Source organism: Salvelinus fontinalis, chromosome 3 (assembly GCF_029448725.1).
Source record: "Salvelinus fontinalis isolate EN_2023a chromosome 3, ASM2944872v1, whole genome shotgun sequence".
NCBI classification, from domain to species: Eukaryota; Metazoa; Chordata; class Actinopteri; order Salmoniformes; family Salmonidae; genus Salvelinus; species Salvelinus fontinalis.
The window spans coordinates 39510314-39532042 of NC_074667.1; the positions used below are offsets into that span (position 1 = coordinate 39510314).

A 21729-nucleotide genomic window follows, 5' to 3' on the forward strand; every position below is an offset into this window, starting at 1 on the left:
AGAGGAAACAGGATGGCTGACGCCTCAGAGCTGAGAGGCAACTTCTGGCTCGCAGTTGGAGAGGTTTCTGTAGGTCAAATGTTTTAAGCTGTATCAGCTAATCACGTTCCTAGACAGGAGAGAGGGGAAGATAGAGATAGACACACAGCCATGCAAACGTAACCTCTGTGATGTATCTCCTATCCATTACTCTAGACATTCCACATCTTTACTCGCAAACTAGAGCCTACTCTCAGACAACAGCCCACACTCACACACACACAGGGCCAGCCCTAGCCTTTTATAGGCCCTCCACCTCGCGTGCAAAACATTCTAGTGGCCCCCCTTTTGAGCAGCTTTTAAGTAAGTCTACAGATTTTGCCATGGGGAAGAGAGCAGTTTTACAACTGATTTCCTGAAATGTTACCTATTTTGCCAAGGAGTGTGTAGTAGGGATTTCCAAGGTGAATAAAAGAGAAGAGCAGTCACAGATAAAGTCAATCAAAACCACTATGGTTTAATACAAGTTGCCACAGGGAGACAACATCCAGCATTAGAGCACAGAACATGTCTAACTCGCCTAAGCAGGCCCTTATATTCTAATCTAACAGCACCAACCCACTGGGCAAAAACTGGTGTAATGATGTTGAATCAAGGTGGGAAACTCATTGGATATGAAAAAGTCATGAAGGAAAGGGAATTTAGTATTTTTTTCACCCAACTTTTAACCTAAATCCAATGACATGGTGACATTTTTGTTGAATTCACGTTAGTGACAAATCAACCAAATGTAAATCAAAACTAAACGTTGAACTGACGTCTGTGCCGAGTGGGAATGTTTTGTAAAACACCTGCCGAGAGGCTTGTAGGAAGTCACAACATCAACTGCTACAGAATCACAGTGTCACAGAAAACAATAACAACCAGTGTCCTTGGTCCTTGTATCGCCAGTCTGGCGTCAATCCTTATCAACAGATATGACAACAATCCATAACATTCAGTATCAAGTCTAGTGACCATCAACATGTACATAAATGAGTGCCACACAGAACACTGGAAATCATGTGTATTACAGAAAAGGAAAACACAATCAATCTGCTAAGCATTGTCTTAATTACTATTAACTGAATGTTAACTTTATTAATCTTACATTTCCCGATTAGAGGGTGGAGAGATATTTTTGCAGGTTTAAAATTATTTTCCTGTAAATCTACACTTTTACCATGAGTTATGCCATGGTAATATGATATATGCGTGAGAGTGACTAACAAAATCAATGTGGGATCCCTGGTGGTCATGGCCCCTGGGCACGTGCCCTGCATGCCTGGTGGGTATTCCACTATGATTACTAAAGTTTAGATAGCTGGCTAGAATAATTTACCAATCTAATCCTTTTTAGCTGACATACTGGATTTATTTGAGAGACTGTCAGTGACAGACATAATGAGAGATAAACTGCTGATGCACAACCAAATTTCGACCAAATTGCACTTTGTGTATTCTACTATTCTAACTATCAACAGTAAATTGAGACCCCAACTCACAGAGGCTGTTTATGTGGCTAGGGCAGGTTCTGTGAGTGCAGCAAGAGCACTCTGCAGCCTGTAAACAGATATTTCACCCACTCCCTGACGACAAACACACAAAAGCAAGTCTTGCTTTCTGGTGACACAAGGACTGCTGCACAACACCAGGTCTAGACACCCACACCACGACAGGCTGACAATGCTTCCAGGAACTATAAAGGTGACATTTTCTGGTGCCATGACTAAACACATAATACAAAAACATTGACAACAACAACATCTAAAGGAGGTCTATGTTAAGATGCTGCAGAGCTAGACAGTAAACAACTAACTTAGTCTACATCAAGCAATTATTTAGTTAGGTGTCTTAGCTCTCACCCAAACACAGGTACAGTGTATGTGCACTGCTTGTGAACTCTGCAGAGTTGAGCTGTCACTTTAGCCAATCACACGCCAGATGTACAACAAGTTATTTTACGGAGAGACAAAAAAACGAGATTCCTGGAAGTTCTCTCAACATGTTGTTGTGGAAAGGGTGGGTTGAGAGAGAGAGAGAGAGGGGGGTTGAAGGGTATTTTTTTTTAAATGGCACCAAGTCAAATTTTCCCACGCTGACATCTTTGAGACTTCTCGCTCAATGGACAGTGTGTGTGTGTGTGTGTGTGTGTGTGTGTGTGTGTGTGTGTGTGTGTGTGTGTGTGTGTGTGTGTGTGTGTGTGTGTGTGTGTGTGTGTGTGTGTGTGTGTGTGTGTGTGTGTGTGTGTGTGTGTGTGTGTGTGTGTTCGAAGGTCACATACGTAGAGTGATGGCATATTTTAGATTTATTCTGTTTGATGAGTATCAGTCAGTGCATTGCACTAGGCGTCAACCTTTCATATTCCTCTCAATTAAGGTAATCAGTGTGTGTTTATCTGTACCTTTAGACTTGGTGTGGCCTTCGGTCACTTTATGGCTAAGTTAAGCTAACAGCAGTTCTCAGTACACAGTGTCGTGCATATCTTAGTGCTTTGTCCCTCCACAACCTGCAGCAAGAGAACTTTCCACTGTGTCCCACATGGGGGTCCAACCTGGCCCGCGGGTGGTTTAAGTAAATTATTAAAAAAATATATATGTTTTTGTATAAAAAAAATGTAGAAACATTTTTTTGGGGGGGAAACAAACTCAATATAGTTAAAAATGACTAAAACCAAATGGAAACTGTAGAAATGATAATTGAGCAACATACATACTATGTCCAGCTCGCTAATAATTAACCAAATGAAAGCTAGACAGTCAGAGAGTATCAAAACTTATTTGAACATTTTGATGGACAGAAAATATAACACATTTTCATTGTGGCCCTCCGGACCTTGTTGCAGGCCAAATACGGCCCCCGGGGCAAAATTAGTTTGACACCTCTGGTTAACTGGGTAGAGAGAGTCAGGGTTAGTACAGCATAAGATGAACAGTATTATTACTGAGAAACTCAGATGAGCCCTGTGAAATGTACTCTCTGAACTGTGTTGCAGTGGGGAGGGGTACTGGGGGGGTTGGGATAATAATCTTAGTTCAAAGGATTCCTAAATGAGCGCCATCACTACAGCAGAAGCAGCTTTGATTGCATTTTGTTGTGGCGATTTACAAGGTATAGAGATATTTGGGAAAATGCCAAAACCCCTTTAGCTACTCAACCAAGGGATTTGTTTGATTGGCAGGCCTTTTATCACAGACATGCAACACTTTAAACACAACTGTCATTTTATGAGGAGTGGGGCCTGTGACAAGAATCAGTTCTGAATGTTCGTTTGATAGCAGCGGCTCACATCATTACTAGCCCATGTGAGTCCTTCATCAACCTTCCTTTGATGATGTGATGGCGTTGTGTTGTTGATGTAGGGAGGTGTAATGTGAGATGCTATGTGGCATGACTTGGTGGTTGTAATTTTCCTTCAGAGGGACTTCCAATACCAATATGTCAAATCAAATGTTATTTTTATTTTTCACATGCGCCGAATACAACAGGTGTAGATGCTTACTTAAATGCTTACTTACAAGCCCTTAACCAACAATGCAGTTCAAGAAATATAGTTAAAAAACGATTTACTAAATAAACTAAAGTTTTTAAAAAAAAGTAACACAATAAAATAACAATAACGTGGCTATATACCGAGCCAATGTGCGGGGGTACAGTTTAGTCGAGGTAATTTGTACATGTAGGTAGGGGTAAAGTGAGAGAGGAGAGGTTGAAAATGTCAGTGAAGACACTTGCCAGTTGGTCCGCGCATTCTCTGAGTATACGTCCTGGTAAGTCGTCTGGCCCCGCGGCCTTGTAAATGTTGACCTGTTTAAAGGTCTTGCTCACATCGGCTACGGAGAGTGTGATCACACAGTCGTCCAGAACAGCTGGTGCTCTCATGAATGCTTCAGTGTTGCTTGCCTCGAGGGGAGCATAAAAGGTATTTAGGCCATCTGGTAGGCTCGCGTTCCTGGGCAGCTCGGCTGGGTTTCCTTTTGTAGCCCGTAATAATTTTCAAGCACTGCCACATCCGACGAGCGTCAGTGCCGGTGTAGTAGGATTCAATCTTTATCCTGTATTGACACTTTGCCTGTTTGATGGTTCGTCTGAGGGCATAGCGATATTTCTTATAAGCGTCCGGATTAGTGTCCCACTCGGACTCATTAAAGAAAAAATATTGGTCCAGTTTGAGCAATCACTGTTCTGATATCCAGAAGCTCTTTTCGGTCATAAGAGACGTAGCAGCAACATTATGTACAAAATAAGTTACAAACAATGCGAAAAAACACAAAACAGTTGTTTAGAAGCCAGTAAAACGACAACCATACCCTCCGGTGCCATTCTTTCACGAATGTGGTATGTGTCAGGGAGCATGAGCAACAGGGTGCAACATTTTCCTTAAAAATGTTCCTGTCTGTCCATTGAGCCTTGTGTTATAAACGGCATGTAATTATACCATGGGAAAGGAACTTTACGTAGGCTCAGGCACTAGAGGCTGCTGTTGGACATCTCCACGGGTTACTATTGCCGTGACCTTAAGATCATATCATATCTCCTGTAGCTCTTGGGGAATGAAGACGGAACAGAACAGGGTGTGGTCTGCTGGGGAATGAAGACGGAACAGAACAGGGCGTGGTCTGCTGGGGAATGAAGACGGCACAGAACAGGACGTGGTCTGCTGGGGAATGAAGACGGCACAGAACAGGACGTGGTCTGCTGGTGAATGAAGACGGAACAGAACAGGACGTGGTCTGCTGGGGAATGAAGACGGCACAGAACAGGGCGTGGTCTGCTGGGGAATGAAGACTGCACAGAACAGGACGTGGTCTGCTGGGGAATGAAGACGGAACAGAACAGGACGTGGTTTGCTGGGGAATGAAGACGGAACAGAACAGGACGTGGTCTGCTGGGGAATGAAGACGGAACAGAACAGGACGTGGTCTGCTGGGGAATGAAGACGGAACAGAACAGGGCGTGGTCTGCTGGGGAATGAAGACGGCACAGAACAGGACGTGGTCTGCTGGGGAATGAAGACGGAACAGAACAGGGCGTGGTCTGCTGGGGAATGAACACGGAACAGAACAGGGCGTGGTCTGCTGGGGAATGAAGACGGCACAGAACAGGACGTGGTCTGCTGGGGAATGAAGACGGCACAGAACAGGACGTGGTCTGCTGGGGAATGGAGACGGAACAGAACAGGACGTGGTCTGCTGGGGAATGAAGACGGCACAGAACAGGGCGTGGTCTGCTGGGGAATGAAGACGGAACAGAACAGGGCGTGGTCTGCTGGGGAATGAAGACGGCACAGAACAGGACGTGGTCTGCTGGGGAATGAAGACGGAACAGAACAGGGCGTGGTCTGCTGGGGAATGAACACGGAACAGAACAGGGCGTGGTCTGCTGGGGAATGAAGACGGCACAGAACAGGACGTGGTCTGCTGGGGAATGAAGACGGCACAGAACAGGACGTGGTCTGCTGGGGAATGGAGACGGAACAGAACAGGACGTGGTCTGCTGGGGAATGAAGACGGCACAGAACAGGGCGTGGTCTGCTGGGGAATGAAGACGGAACAGAACAGGACGTGGTCTGCTGGGGAATGAAGACGGAACAGAACAGGGCGTGGTCTGCTGGGGAATGAAGACGGAACAGAACAGGACGTGGTCTGCTGGGGAATGAAGATGGAACAGAACAGGGCGTGGTCTGCTGGGGAATGAAGACGGCACAGAACAGGACGTGGTCTGCTGGGGAATGAAGACGGAACAGAACAGGGCGTGGTCTGCTGGGGAATGAAGACGGCACAGAACAGGACGTGGTCTGCTGGGGAATGAAGACGGAACAGAACAGGACGTGGTCTGCTGGGGAATGAAGACGGAACAGAACAGGACGTGGTCTGCTGGGGAATGAAGACGGAACAGAACAGGGCGTGGTCTGCTGGGGAATGAAGACTGCACAGAACAGGACGTGGTCTGCTGGGGAATGTAGACTGCACAGAACAGGACGTGGTCTGCTGGGGAATGAAGACGGAACAGAACAGGGCGTGGTCTGCTGGGGAATGAAGACGGCACAGAACAGGGCGTGGTCTGCTGGGGAATGAAGACGGCACAGAACAGGACGTGGTCTGCTGGGGAATGAAGACGGAACAGAACAAGGCGTGGTCTGCTGGGGAATGAAGACGGCACAGAACAGGACGTGGTCTGCTGGGGAATGAAGACAGCACAGAACAGGGCGTGGTCTGCTGGGGAATAAAGACGGAACAGAACAGGACGTGGTCTGCTGGGGAATGAAGACGGCACAGAACAGGACGTGGTCTGCTGGGGAATGAAGACGGCACAGAACAGGACGTGGTCTGCTGGGGAATGAAGACGGAACAGAACAGGACGTGGTCTGCTGGGGAATGAAGACGGAACAGAACAGGACGTGGTCTGCTGGGGAATGAAGACGGAACAGAACAGGACGTGGTCTGCTGGGGAATGAAGACGGCACAGAACAGGACGTGGTCTGCTGGGGAATGAAGACGGCACAGAACAGGGCGTGGTCTGCTGGGGAATGAAGACTGCACAGAACAGGACGTGGTCTGCTGGGGAATGTAGACTGCACAGAACAGGACGTGGTCTGCTGGGGAATGAAGACGGAACAGAACAGGGCGTGGTCTGCTGGGGAATGAAGACGGCACAGAACAGGGCGTGGTCTGCTGGGGAATGAAGACGGCACAGAACAGGACGTGGTCTGCTGGGGAATGAAGACGGAACAGAACAAGGCGTGGTCTGCTGGGGAATGAAGACGGCACAGAACAGGACGTGGTCTGCTGGGGAATGAAGACAGCACAGAACAGGGCGTGGTCTGCTGGGGAATAAAGACGGAACAGAACAGGACGTGGTCTGCTGGGGAATGAAGACGGCACAGAACAGGACGTGGTCTGCTGGGGAATGAAGACGGCACAGAACAGGACGTGGTCTGCTGGGGAATGAAGACGGAACAGAACAGGACGTGGTCTGCTGGGGAATGAAGACGGAACAGAACAGGACGTGGTCTGCTGGGGAATGAAGACGGAACAGAACAGGACGTGGTCTGCTGGGGAATGAAGACGGCACAGAACAGGACGTGGTCTGCTGGGGAATGAAGACGGAACAGAACAGGACGTGGTCTGCTGGGGAATGAAGACGGAACAGAACAGGACGTGGTCTGCTGGGGAATGAAGACGGAACAGAACAGGACGTGGTCTGCTGGGGAATGAAGACGGAACAGAACAGGACGTGGTCTGCTGGGGAATGAAGACGGAACAGAACAGGACGTGGTCTGCTGGGGAATGAAGACGGAACAGAACAGGGCGTGGTTTGCTGGGGAATGAAGACGGCACAGAACAGGGCGTGGTCTGCCGGGGAATAAAGACGGCACAGAACAGGACGTGGTCTGCTGGGGAATGAAGACGGCACAGAACAGGACGTGGTCTGCTGGGGAATGAAGACGGCACAGAACAGGACGTGGTCTGCTGGGGAATGAAGACGGAACAGAACAGGACGTGGTCTGCTGGGGAATGAAGACGGAACAGAACAGGACGTGGTCTGCTGGGGAATGAAGACGGCACAGAACAGGACGTGGTCTGCTGGGGAATGAAGACGGCACAGAACAGGACGTGGTCTGCTGGGGAATGAAGACGGAACAGAACAGGACGTGGTCTGCTGGGGAATGAAGACGGAACAGAACAGGACGTGGTCTGCTGGGGAATGAAGACGGAACAGAACAGGACGTGGTCTGCTGGGGAATGAAGACGGAACAGAACAGGACGTGGTCTGCTGGGGAATGAAGACGGCACAGAACAGGGCGTGGAGAGGGATAAGTGTGTGAAGTATATGTGTGTATGTGTGTGTACATCAGCAGAAACTCTAACTCTTATAGCCCCCCCTAAATCTCTGTGGGGAGGCCATATGACTATAGTGACCACTCCATAAGTCCTAGATGACAGATAATAACTGGTGTCCAAAACGAAACAGTAACAGTGACATAGAGTATATAGAGGCTATGGCAGCTAGCCCATCTTAAACAGCTGTCCCACCGTCAACCACACCACACGATGCTGATTCATGCATGGGTTTTCACTGACACAAGGATGAGGTGTAATTTCTGAGAAGGCCAGAATAATTAGAGTGTGTGAACATGTCACAGTGGCTTTGTGAGGTGACATTTAGTGTGTGTGTGTGTGTGTGTGTGTGTGTGTGTGTGTGTGTGTGTGTGTGTGTGTGTGTGTGTGTGTGTGTGTGTGTGTGTGTGTGTGTGTGTGTGTGTGTGTGTGTGTGACTGTGCGTCTACAGGCTACAGATGAGAGGTTTGGTAAATAGCAGGTGAGGTGAGCTAGGCAACCGAGTCTGGTGAAGCCTGCTCAACTTCCTGGTCCCACGGTGTGTTTATGTAAACCTAATGATATGTACTCAGTGGCTCTGGGATGTGTTTACACAGAGACAACATCTCCTTCAGCCAGGGACACACACACACATGCGAGAGAGAGAGAGAGAGAGAGAGAGAGAGAGAGAGAGAGAGAGAGAGAGAGAGAGAGAGAGAGAGAGAGAGAGAGGGAGAGAGAGAGAGGAGAGAGAGAGTGAGAGAGAGAGAGAGAGAGAGAGGACAGAGGAGAGGAGAGAGAGAGAGAGAGAGAGAGAGAGAGAGAGAGAGAGAGGAGAGAGAGAGAGAGAGGGAGAGAGGAGAGAGAGAGAGAGAGAGAGAGAGAGGAGAGAGAGAGAGAGAGAGAGAGAAGAGAGGAGAGAGAGAGGAGAGAGAGAGAAGAGAGAGAGAGAGAGAGAGAGAGAGAGAGAGAGAGAGAGAGAGAGAGAGAGAAATTAATGACCATAGAAAACAGACAGGCAGATACAAAAACACATCAAATACATAGGCCGATACGTTAATGTCTGTTGAATTGGTTACTGCTTCTGAAAAATTCTACTTAGCATTCCGATGCCACTGCAGAAGAGAATTTGAATCTGGGAGAGAGAGTCCCATGTGAAAAAATACTATAGTATTCACTGTAGTGCTTTTTGCAGACTTTAATGTAGTATTTACTGTAGTGTTTTTGTTGACTGTAGTATTTACTGAAGGGGGAGTTTCTCCTTGAGGAAACCTACTGGAGAAATACCAAAATATTTTCTGTAGATATTAAGGACTTAGTTCTGAACGGTGGTGTAAAGTACTTCAGTAAAAATACTTTGAAGTGCTACTTAAGTAGTTTTTGGGGGGTATCTGTACTATTTATATATTTGACAACTTCTACTTGACTACATTCCTGAAGAAAATATTGTACTTTTTACTCCATACATTTTCCCCGACACCCAAAGTACTAGTTACATTTTGAATGCTTAGCAGGACAGGAAGATGGTCCAATTCACGCACTCATCAAGAGAACATCTCTTGCATCTCTACTGCTTCTGATCTGATGGACTCACTAAACACAAATCAAATCAAATTTTATTAGTCACATGCGCCCAATACAACAGGTGAAACCTTACAGTGAAATGCTTACCTACGAGTGTTCTGTGGATTGTTTGTGCATCCCTGTGTGTTGCGCTGGTAGCATTGGACAATGTTAGCCCTCTAACAGCCGTGTCCTCTGTTAAAGGCACTAATTGCCAGTAGTGCTGCTGTCCTAATTATCAGGATCTATTGTCAAATTCTCTCTAGAGGTCCAGTAGCTGAAAAAAAGCCATATTACAACCCATGTGTTGTGATAATTGCGTTGTTTGCTCTATAACCTGTTAGTCATATCCCTTTCCACCGTGATATGTAAGCCTAAGGCTGAGACAATAAGAACACACAGTGGCAGAATAAATCCAACCACACCTTTGTTTCATCACAAAACTCGAGAGCAACATCTGTACAGTGAAGTCCACAAACAAACAGTTACATGACCTCCTACAGCATGGTCAAGCAAGTTAATGTTTCCGCCATTTTCGGACTAATAAACAACTATTGATTTAGAACCACGGACAGCTAACGCAAGTCGCAAAGAAAACAGGAACTGCTTCCACTATTCCAGCACCATTTCAACTTCAATATTTCAACATCATCAAATCACCTGTGCTTATTAGTCTAATACAGTGACAACTAAGATACCAAAAACAATTGAGTCCAATCAACGTAAGCTTAATATGATATGGCTGTCCATGGCACTGGTTTTTGTGTGTGTGTGTGTGTGTGTGTGTGTGTGTGTGTGTGTGTGTGTGTGTGTGTGTGTGTGTGTGTGTGTGTGTGTGTGTGTGTGTGTGTGTGTGTGTGTGTGTGTGTCTGCGTGTGTGTGTCTGCGTATGTGTGTCTGCGTGTGCGTGTGTTCATGCAAGTAGAAAAAAACACTCAGAAACGCCAATGTCATCTTCCTCTTTTTCATGACTCTGTTATATATTACACGCTTTTAGTTTTTGTTGTCCTAGGCTAACCTGCTAAAATGCTTGCTCCCTAGCCTAACTTCCTTTCATGGGCAACGATGTGCCAGGTCAGCTAGTTAACATTAACCTATTACATCTAGCTACATATTGAACTTCCATTCTATCAGGCAAGGGGCACAATGTATGAATTTATGGCTTCCCTTGCATTCAATGCTACAGGCGGCAACAATGTCATATTCTTTCTGAGCAGACAACATCAGATAGATATGCTACACATTCTTAGACAGAGGCGAGCTGTTTCACTTGCTCGGATGCTTTCTCCAATGAGATATATTCAGCCTCTTGCGAGTTGAATGAAAATTATGAAACACAGAGAGACTAAAAAATTTTATATTTAATTTTGGAATTTTTGGGGGAGAGCCTGGCTTCCCTTGGCTCCATGAATACACATCACTGTAGAGGTCCACTCTGCACGTGTTGGAACATTGCTGAAAACAAACCCACTTCCCCTGTTCTCTTTCTGTTCTCTCTCTCTCTCTTCTGTCCCCCCCTTCCCCTTCTCTGCTCTCACTCATTCTTTGTAGTTTCAACATCTGGAACATTTCCTCTCTCAAATCTCCCTTGACACACACGCACCTGCACACACACGCGCACGCGCACGCACACTAATGATACACATACACACATACAGTGCACACACATGGATACAGTACACACATAACTTGCCTAGTTAAATAAAAAATATATATAAAAAATGAAATACAGCCACGTGACTAGTTTAGGCTCCTCCCTATTTTACAATATCAGTATTGTCATGACTGACCACGAGAATCCAAAGAGGTCAGATCAAAATTATGAAAGTGTTTTTGTTAAGAGTGGGATGTGATTTGATAAGTTATAAGAGATAATTGTTTTCCATAACTTTGCACAGTGAGTAATCACCGCCCGGGAGTGGGCCAGTCTGCCGGTACCGCCCCTTTCGAGCAAAAGGTATAAATGATGGGTTACAAAATTAACACATTGAACCAGAAAAAGCGTGAAGTGGCAGTTACACGTTTAAAATGGTTTGAACTTTGAATCTCAACACGAGGTGGAGATGATAAAACCACCTCCCGGACAATCACTGGTATGGCTGATTAGCTGTCCGAAGTAAAGTATCTTCAAAGGCGAATTTAATTAGGACCATCCTATTACTTTGCTCAAACCGTTGTATTACGCTACTCTCATCTCCCCACTGGGGAACCATTGATATGGCTAGCTAGCCTATCTTCAAAGAAGTATCTTCAAGAGCGAATGGAAGGAAAATCAACTCTGTAGTTCTGTTCAGGACTACACGACAAGTCAACGGATACCGGACAACTACGAAGAAGGACAACAGTAGAAGAGTTGTTGGAACCATTTCGGACAATCAAAGCCTTACAAGCGTGCCGTGAAAAGGTCAAACACCCTTTACAAGGCTGCACCGTTCACCGAGTGATCCCCGGTGAACCCAGGCATTTCACGTAAATACATTCATGATTTCTTGCTCAAAGCAGGCGGCAGTTCGTGTGCGAAGTATATGGTTATTGTAGGTGAGAGTAGCTTCTGAATGTCGCACTGTTAAAACTTCTTATGGCTTGGGGGTGCTTTTTTCACGTCCGGATGAAAAGTGTGCCCAAAGTAAACTGCCTGCTCAGGCCCAGAAGCTAGGATATGCATATAATTAGGTGGATTTGGATAGAAAACACTCTAAAGTTTCTAAAACTGTTTGAATAAAGTCTGTGAGTATAACAGAACTGATTTGGCAGGCGAAACCCCGAGCACAATGCATTCAGGGATTTTTTTTTTAGGTCAATGTTTTCCATTTTGTTTTCTATGGCAAGGTCGTTTTAATAGAAATATGCTTGCAGTTCCTATAGCTTCCACTAGATGTCAACAGTCTTTAGAAATTGGTTGATGTTTTTCTTTAGAGAAATTAATAAGTAGCCTTGTTATTTTCCTGTGTCACTCCAGGTGCACTCTAATGTTTTGGTGCGCGCGATCTGGAACGTGCTTTTTTTGTTTTCCTCCTGTATTGAACACAGTTTATCCTGTCTTAAATTTGATCTATTATTTACGTTAAAAAATACCTAAAGTTGTATTAGGAAAGTTGTTTGGACAAAGGTTACAGGTAACTTAGGAGATATTTTGTAGTCATGTAGCGCGAGTTGGAACCGGTGTTTTTCTGGATAAAACGAGCCAAATAAATGGACATTTTGGATATATAACGACGGAATTAATCAAACAAAAGGACCATTTGTGATGTTTATGGGACATATTGGAGTGCCAACAGAAGAAGCTCAACAAAGGTAAGGCATGAATTACAGTGATCCCTCGCCACTTCGCGGTTCACTTATCGCGGATTCGCTATTTCGCGGATTTTCATAATGCATTTTTTTTTTTTTTTTGGTGCATTGTGCTCTGCATTCTGATTCGCTAAAAACTCACTCCCGCTTCTTGTATCAAATGACAAAGCCACAAAGCGACGATGAAAGAGAAGAGGGAGAAGAGGACACGAGAGATGAGGAGGAAGGACTAACGCTTGGTCGCTTAGCAACCATGGTGCGAATGGCCACTGAACTTAAGCGAGTAGCTGAGGAATGGGACCCTTTGATGAGCCGTTCATTACAGTTCTCCAACGTAATCGATGGTGGCATGTCGGTGTACAAGGATCTTTTTGCAAAGAAGAAAAAAGAGCGACAACAGCTGCCTATCACTATGTTCTTCTCCCGAACAAACACACCTGCACCGCGGGCTTCAGAAGAAGAGAACACTGCAGAGCGCAGTCAGGATGCAGCGGCCCAGTCTGAAGAGCAGTGAAACGGCCTACACGTGAGTCACTGTATTTGTATACATGTAATATACATGTATACAAATATAGGCAGACGTGTTGCTGTGCGTTTTGTTGCTGTGCGTTTTGCTGCCAACTTTACTTTACTTTGCTAGCTGACAACTTTACGTTTTTTGTTTTGTTTCTGTTTTTAATTACCGTTTATATTTTTAGTTTTTCCATCGCAACTTTTTTCCCTCATTCAACTTTTTCACTCCGGACGCTTTATCTGGACATGGTTCGTCAACACCTTCAACAGCCGAAGCTAAGTAGTAACATTAACATGATGTCTTCTAATTGCAGTCGCTGTACTCATAATATACAGGAGAACGATCGCCTTACGGCGAAAATAGCTGTGCTGCAAGCCCAGCTTCAGACGCAATCGTTAGGCAAGGGTAATTTCAGTGTAGGAAAGGAAGAAACAGCGTCTGTGCCACCAGTAAGTACAGATAGTAACGTTAGTATAAATCCCCCCGCACAGTCCCCGCAGCCGGACAACTTTCTCATGGCTTCTGGAGGGAAATGCTGTTGGAATGCTCAACCGGTGTCGCTCATTCAGCCGACAGAAACTTTCAACCGGTTTTCCCCATTATGTAGCGAGTCGGAGTCTGAGTCTGAGTCTTCTCTTGTCTCTACTCCTCCCGTTACGGGGTCTGAGACGCCGAAGGCTCCCACCGTTAGCTCTGACAAATTGAAAACCCTAGTCATTGGCGACTCCATTACCCGCAGTATTAGACTTAAAACGAATCACCCAGCGATCATACACTGTTTACCAGGGGGCAGGGCTACCGACGTTAAGGCTAATCTTAAGATGGTGCTGGCTAAAGCTAAATCTGGCGAGTGTAGAGAGTATAGAGATATTGTTATCCACGTCGGCACCAACGATGTTAGGATGAAACAGTCAGAGGTCACCAAGTGCAACATAGCTTCAGCGTGTAAATCAGCTAGAAAGATGTGTCGGCATCGAGTAATTGTCTCTGGCCCCCTCCCAGTTAGGGGGAGTGACGAGCTCTACAGCAGAGTCTCAGCACTAAATCGCTGGTTGAAAACTGTTTTCTGCCCCTCCCAAAAGATAGAATTTGTAGATAATTGGCCCTCTTTCTGGGACTCACCCACAAACAGGACCAAGCCTGACCTGCTAAGGAGTGACGGACTCCATCCTACCTGGAGGGGTGCTCTCATCTTATCTACCAACATAGATAGGGCTCTAACTCCTTTAGCCCCACAATGAAATAGGGTGCAGGCCAGGCAGCAGGCTGTTAGCCAACCTGCCAGCTTAGTGGAGTCTGCCAATAGCACAGTCAGTGTAGTCAGCTCAACCATACCCATTGAGACTGTGTCTGTGCCTCGACCTAGGTTGGGCAAAACTAAACATGGCGGTGTTCGCCTTAGCAATCTTATTAGGATAAAGACCTCCTCCATTCCTGCCATTATTGAAAGAGATCGTGATACCTCACATCTCAAAATAGGGTTACTTAATGTTAGATCCCTCACTTCAAAGGCAGTCATAGTCAATGAACTAATCACTGATCATAATCTTGATGTGATTGGCCTGACTGAAACATGGCTTAAGCCTGATGAATTTACTGTGTTAAATGAGGCCTCACCTCCTGGTTACACTAGTGACCATATCCCCCGTGCATCCCGCAAAGGCGGAGGTGTTGCTAACATCTACGATAGCAAATTTCAATTTACAAAAAAAAAAAATGGCGTTTTCGTCTTTTGAGCTTCTAGTCATGAAATCTATGCAGCCTACTCAATCACTTTTTATAGCTACTGTTTACAGGCCTCCTGGGCCATATACAGCGTTCCTCTCTGAGTTTCCTGAATTCCTATCAGACCTTGTAGTCATAGCAGATCATATTCTAATTTTTGGTGATTTTAATATTCACATGGAGAAGTCCACAGACCCACTCCAAAAGTCTTTCGGAGCCATCATCGACTCAGTGGGTTTTGTCCAACATGTCTCTGGACCTACTCACTGCCACAGTCATACTCTGGACCTAGTTTTGTCCCATGGAATAAATGTTGTAGATCTTAATGTTTTTCCACATAATCCTGGACTATCGGACCACCATTTTATTACGTTTGCAATCGCAACAAATAATCTGCTCAGACCCCAACCAAGGAGCATCAAAAGTCGTGCTATAAATTCTCAGACAACACAAAAATTCCTTGATGCCCTTCCAGACTCCTTCTGCCTACCCAAGGACGTCAGAGGACAAAAATCAGTTAACCACTTAACTGAGGAACTCAATTTAACCTTGCGCAATACCCTAGATGCAGTTGCACCCCTAAAAACGAAAAACATTTGTCATAAGAAACTAGCTCCCTGGTATACAGAAAATACCCGAGCTTTGAAGCAAGCTTCCAGGAAATTGGAACGGAAATGGCGCCACACAAAACTGGAAGTCTTCCGACTAGCTTGGAAAGACAGTACCGTGCAGTACCGAAGAGCCCTCACTGCTGCTCGATCATCCTACTTTTCCAACTTAATCGAGGAAAATAAGAACAATCCAAAATTTCTTTTTGATACTGTTGCAAAGCTAACTAAAAAGCAGCATTCCCCAAGAGAGGATGGCTTTCACTTCAGCAGTAATAAATTCATGAACTTCTTTGAGGAAAAGATAATGACCATTAGAAAGCAAATTACGGACTCCTCTTTGAATCTGCGTATTCCTCCAGGGCTTAGCTGTCCTGGATCTGCACAGCTCTGCGAGGGCCTGGGATCGGGAGAGACACTTAAGTGTTTTAGTACTATATCTCTTGACACAATGATGAAAATAATCATGGCCTCTAAACCTTCAAGCTGCATACTGGATCCTATTCCTACTAAACTGCTGAAGGAGCTGCTTCCTGTGCTTGGCCCTCCTATGTTGAACATAATAAACAGCTCTCTATCCACCGGATGTGTACCAAACTCACTAAAAGTGGCAGTGATAAAGCCTCTCTTGAAAAAGCCAAACCTTGACCCGGAAAATATAAAAAACTATCGGCCTATATCGAATCTTCCATTCCTCTCAAAAATTTTAGAAAAAGCTGTTGCGCAGCAACTCACTGCCTTTCTGAAGACAAACAATGTATACGAAATGCTTCAGTCTGGTTTTAGACCCCATCATAGCACTGAGACTGCACTTGTGAAGGTGGTAAATGACCTTTTAAATGGCGTCAGACCGAGGCTCTGCATCTGTCCTCGTGCTACTAGACCTTAGTGCTGCCTTTGACACCATCGATCACCACATTCTTTTGGAGAGACTGGAAACCCAAATTGGTCTACACGGACAAGTTCTGGCCTGGTTTAGATCTTACCTGTCGGAAAGATATCAGTTTGTCTCTGTGAATGGTCTGTCCTCTGACAAATCAACTGTAAATTTCGGTGTTCCTCAAGGTTCCGTTTTAGGACCACTATTGTTTTCACTATATATTTTACCTCTTGGGGATGTTATTCGAAAACATAATGTTAACTTTCACTGCTATGCGGATGACACACAGCTGTACATTTCAATGAAACATGGTGAAGCCCCAAAATTGCCCTCGCTAGAAGCCTGTGTTTCAGACATAAGGAAGTGGATGGCTGAAAACTTTCTACTTTTAAACTCGGACAAAACAGAGATGCTTGTTCTAGGTCCCAAGAAACAAAGAGATCTTCTGTTAAATCTGACAATTCATCTTGATGGTTGTAAAGTCGTCTCAAATAAAACTGTGAAGGACCTCGGCGTTACTCTTGACCCTGATCTCTCTTTTGACGAACATATCAAGACTGTTTCAAGGACAGCTTTTTTCCATCTACGTAACATTGCAAAAATCAGAAATTTTCTGTACAAAAATGATGCTGAAAAATTAATCCATGCATTTGTTACTTCTAGGTTAGACTACTGCAATGCTCTACTTTCCGGCTACCCGGATAAAGCACTAAATAAACTTAAGTTAGTGCTAAATACGGCTGCTAGAATCCTGACTAGAACCAAGAAATTTGATCATATTACTCCAGTGCTAGCTTCCCTACACTGGCTTCCCGTTAAGGCAAGGGCTGATTTCAAGGTTTTACTGTTAACCTATAAAGCGTTACATGGGCTTGCTCCTACCTATCTTTCCGAGTTGGTCCTGCCGTACATACCTACACGTACGCTACGGTCACAAGAAGCAGGCCTCCTAATTGTCCCTAAAATTTCTAAGCAAACAGCTGGAGGCAGGGCTTTCTCCTATAGATCTCCATTTTTATGGAACAGTCTGCCTACCCATGTGAGAGACGCAGACTCGGTCTCAACCTTTAAGTCTTTACTGAAGACTTATCTCTTCAGTAGGTCATATGATTGAGTGTAGTCTGGCCCAGGAGTGTGAAGGTGAACGGAAAGGCTCTGGAGCAACGAACCGCCCTTGCTGTCTCTCCAGGGCCGGTTCCCCTCTCTCCACTGGGATTCTCTGCCTCTAACCCTGTTACTGGGGCTGAGTCACTGGCTTGCTGGTGCTCTTTCATGCCGTCCCTAGGAGGGGTGCGTCACTTGAGTGGGTTGAGTTACTGACGTGAACTTCCTGTCTGGGTTGGCGCCCCCCCTTGGTTGTGCTGTGGTGGAGACCTTTGTGGGCTATACTCGGCCTTGTCTCAGGATTGTAAGTTGGTGGTTGAGGATATCCCTCTAGTGGTGTGGGGGCTGTGCTTTGGCAGAGTGGGTGGGGTTATATCCTTCCTGTTTGGCCCTGTCCGGGGGTTTCTTCGGATGGGGCCACAGTGTCTCCTGACCGCTCCTGTCTCAGCCTCCAGTATTTATGCTGCAGTAGTTTATGTGTCGGGGGGCTAGGGTCAGTTGGTTATACCTGGAGTACTTCTCCTGTCTTATCCAGTGTCCTGTGTGAATTTAAGTATGCTCTCTCTAATTCTCTCGTTCTCTCTTTCTCTCTGAGAACCTGAGCCCTAGGACCATACGTCAGGACTACCGGGCATGCTGACACCTTGCTGTCCCCAGTCCGCCTGGCCTTGCTGCTATTCCAGTTTCAACTCTTCTGCCTGCGGTTATGGAACCACTACCTGTCCCAGACCTGCTGTTTTCAACTCTTAATGATCGGCTATGAAAAGCCAACTGAGATTTATTCCTGATTATTATTTGACCATGCTTGTCATTCATGAACATTTTGAAAATCTTGGCTCTCTCTAATTTTCTCCTTCTCTCTTTCTTTCTCTCGGAGGACCTGGGCCCTAGGACCATGCGTCGGGACTGCCGCCCGTGGTGACTCCTTGCTGTCCCCAGTCCGCCTGGCCTTGCTGCTATTCCAGTTTCAGCTGTTCTGCCTGCGGTTATGGAAACGCCACCTGTCCCAGACCTGTTGTTTTTCAACTCTTAATGATCAGCTATGAAAAGCCAACTGAAAATTATTCATGATTATTATTTGACCATGCTTGTCACTTATGAACATTTTTGAACATCTTGGCATAGTTCTGTTATAATCTCCACCCGGCACAGCCAGAAGAGGACTGGCCACCCCTCATAGCCTGGTTCCTCTCTAGGTTTCTTCCTAGGTTTTGGCCTTTCTAGGGAGTTTTTCCTAGCCACCGTGCTTCTACACCTGCATTCTAGCTGTTTGGGGTTTTAGGCTGGGTTTCTGTACAGCACTTCGAGATATTATCTGATGTACGAAGGGCTATATAAAATAAAATTGATTGATTAATAGTTGCTAATTGTAAAAAAAAAAAAAAGTTTTCTATTTCGCGGATTTCACTTATCGCGGGTCATTTTCGGAACGTAACCCCCGCGATAAACGAGGGATTACTGTACATCTTTATTTCTGAGTTTTGTGTCGCGCCTGGCGGGTTGAATTATGATTGTCTGTCTTTGTTTGATGGGGTGCTGTCCTCAGATAATAGCATGTTTTGCTTTCTCCGTAAAGCCTTTTTGAAATCTGACACTGTGGCTGGATTAACTTTTTAGGGATAGGGGGCAGCATTTTCACTTTGGATGAATAGCGTTCCCAGGGTGAACTGCCTCCTACTCTGTCCCAGATGCTAATATATGCATATTATTATTACTATTGGATATAAAATACTCTGAAATTTTTAAAACTGTTTGAATGATGTCTGTGAGTATAACAGAACTCATATGGCAGGCAAAAACCTGAGAAAAAATCCAAACACAAAGTGAGAATTCTGAGGCTGGTCGATATTCAACTCATCGCCTATTGAAATCCCAGTGGGATATGGATCTGTTTGCACTTCCTACGCCTTCCACTAGATGTCAACAGTCTGTAGAACGTTGAATGAAGCTTCTACTGTGATGTTGAGCCGGATGGAGGCTGTTTGAGTCAGTTGGTCAGGCAGAGTGCCAGGTCCTGGTCATGCGCATTCCACATGATCTCGACTTGCATTCCATTACTTCTATGGACACAAAGGAATTCTCCGGTTGGAACGTTATTGAATATTTATGATAACAACATCCTAAAGATTGATTCTATACTTAGTTTGACAAGTTTATTCGACCTGTAATATAACTTTTTGAAGTTTTTGTCCGAAGTTCCCCTGGACCTGCACGAGCGTTTTGGATATGCGTACTAAACGTGCTAACAAAAGTAGCTACTTGGACATAAATAATGGACATTATCGAACAAAACAACAATTTATTGTGGAACTAGGATTCCTGGGAGTGCATTCTGATGAAGATCATCAAAGGTAAGGGAATATTTATCATGTCATTTCGTATTTCTGTTGACTTCAACTTGGCGGAGAAATGTTGTTTCTATCTGAGCGCCGTCTCAGATTATTGCATGGTTTGCTTTTTCCGTAAAGTTTTTTTAAAATCTGACACAGCGGTTGCATTAAGAACAAGTGTATCTTTAATTCTATGTCAAACATGTATCTTTCATCAAAGTTTATGATGAGTATTTCTGTTATTTGATGTGGCTCTCTGCAATTTCCCCGGATATTTTGGAGGCATTTCTGAACATGGCGCCGATGTAAACTGAGATGTTTGGATATAAATATGCACATTATCGAACAAAACATACATGTATTGTGTAACATGATGTCCTATGAGTGTCATCTGATGAAGATCATCAAAGGTTAGTGATTCATTTTATCTCTATTTCTGCTTTTTGTGACTCCTTGGCTGGGAAAATGGCTGTGTGTTTTTTGGACTTGGCGGTGATCTAACATAATCATATGTTGTGTTTTCGCTGTAAAGCATTTTTTAAATCGGACACGATGGGTAGATTACCAAGATGTTTATCTTTCATTTGTTGTATTGGACTTGTTAACGTGTGAAAGTTATATATTTCCCCAAAATTATTTTGAATTTCCCGCGCTGCCTTTCCAGCGGAATGTTGTCAGGGGTTCCGCTAGCGGAACGTGTGTCCTAGAAAGGTTAACAACAAGTGTAGCTTTATTTTGGTGTATTGCATGTGTGATTTCATGAAAGTTTAATATTTATAGTAATTTAATTTGAATTTGGCGCTCTGCCATTTCACAAGATGTTGTCAAATCGATCCCGCTGAAGGGATTTGATCCATAACAAGTTTTAAGTGTCTCTGTCTCTCTCTCTCTCCATCTCTTCTTTAACAAGCATCCATGTTGTTGTCATTCCATTAGGGATCTGTTTTCAGCGTATTACGTCTCCAGTCAATAACCGGTGCAGAGTGCGTAGGTTTATCCTGTGTTCTCATTTAATTAGCTAGTAAATAAATAATTAAACCAATTTGTGTAGTACTGAATCATAAGTAAAGCTCGTTTTTTGCAGATGAAAGGAGGTTACAACTATTCAGAATGGGGATATTGGGTTCCAAGATGGCGTAGCAGTCGGACGTGTGTTTGTCTTGTCCCGTCTTGTCCCGCGTAAATAGTCCTCGTATTTTTTGTATACATTTCGTATATATTTTAATTTCACTTTCCATCTAGGAACTGAATATACATTCCCGCAACCCGCCTCACCCAATGTGGTACGGATCTGCTATTTTTTTTATACTTTAGAACCGTAACCCCAATCAGAAGCTAGCCAGATAACTAGCTACTAGCTAGTAGTCAGTTAGCCACTGCTGCGGTCTTCACCCTTAACTCGGACACCAGCCAGCTTCAGCTCGGGCCAATACCTGCCAGTCTGCAGGCGCGATATCAACCCAGAGCATATAGGACTGCTTTTTCTCTACCACATCACCGGATTCCTGACGCAAGCTCTGGACAATTACACCGGATCATCGTCGCTAGCTAGCTGCAACCAAGTGGCTACTACTGGCTAATACCTCTGTCCCGAAACAAGCACCAGTTAGCCTTGAGCTAGCCTCGAGCTAGGCCCATCTGCCGGCTAGCCGAAGAGGTCTACCAGCGAATTCTTGGGCTACAATACCTCTTTTGCCAATTGGACTGGACCCTTTATTGCCGACACGGAGCCCCGCCGATCCATCACGACTGGTCTGCCGACGTAATTGTCCGAGGTGGTTTCAACAGGCTTTTCCATTGCGACGTTTCTGAATACCCATCTGCTAATTATTAGCTGTCTTATCGGCTGCTATCTAAATAAGTATACCAGACAATG

At 45.0% G+C, this 21729-nt stretch overlaps 1 protein-coding gene across 1 annotated transcript; it reads left to right on the plus strand.

Moving 5' to 3' along the window:
• The first annotated feature begins 14812 nt into the window (after window positions 1-14812).
• Window positions 14813-16462, plus strand: LOC129847563 (uncharacterized). The gene has a single exon (XM_055915302.1). The coding sequence runs from the start codon at window positions 14923-14925 to the stop codon at window positions 16426-16428; it is 1506 nt and encodes a 501-aa protein (XP_055771277.1). The 5' UTR covers window positions 14813-14922; the 3' UTR covers window positions 16429-16462.
• Window positions 16463-21729: the final 5267 nt, after the last annotated feature.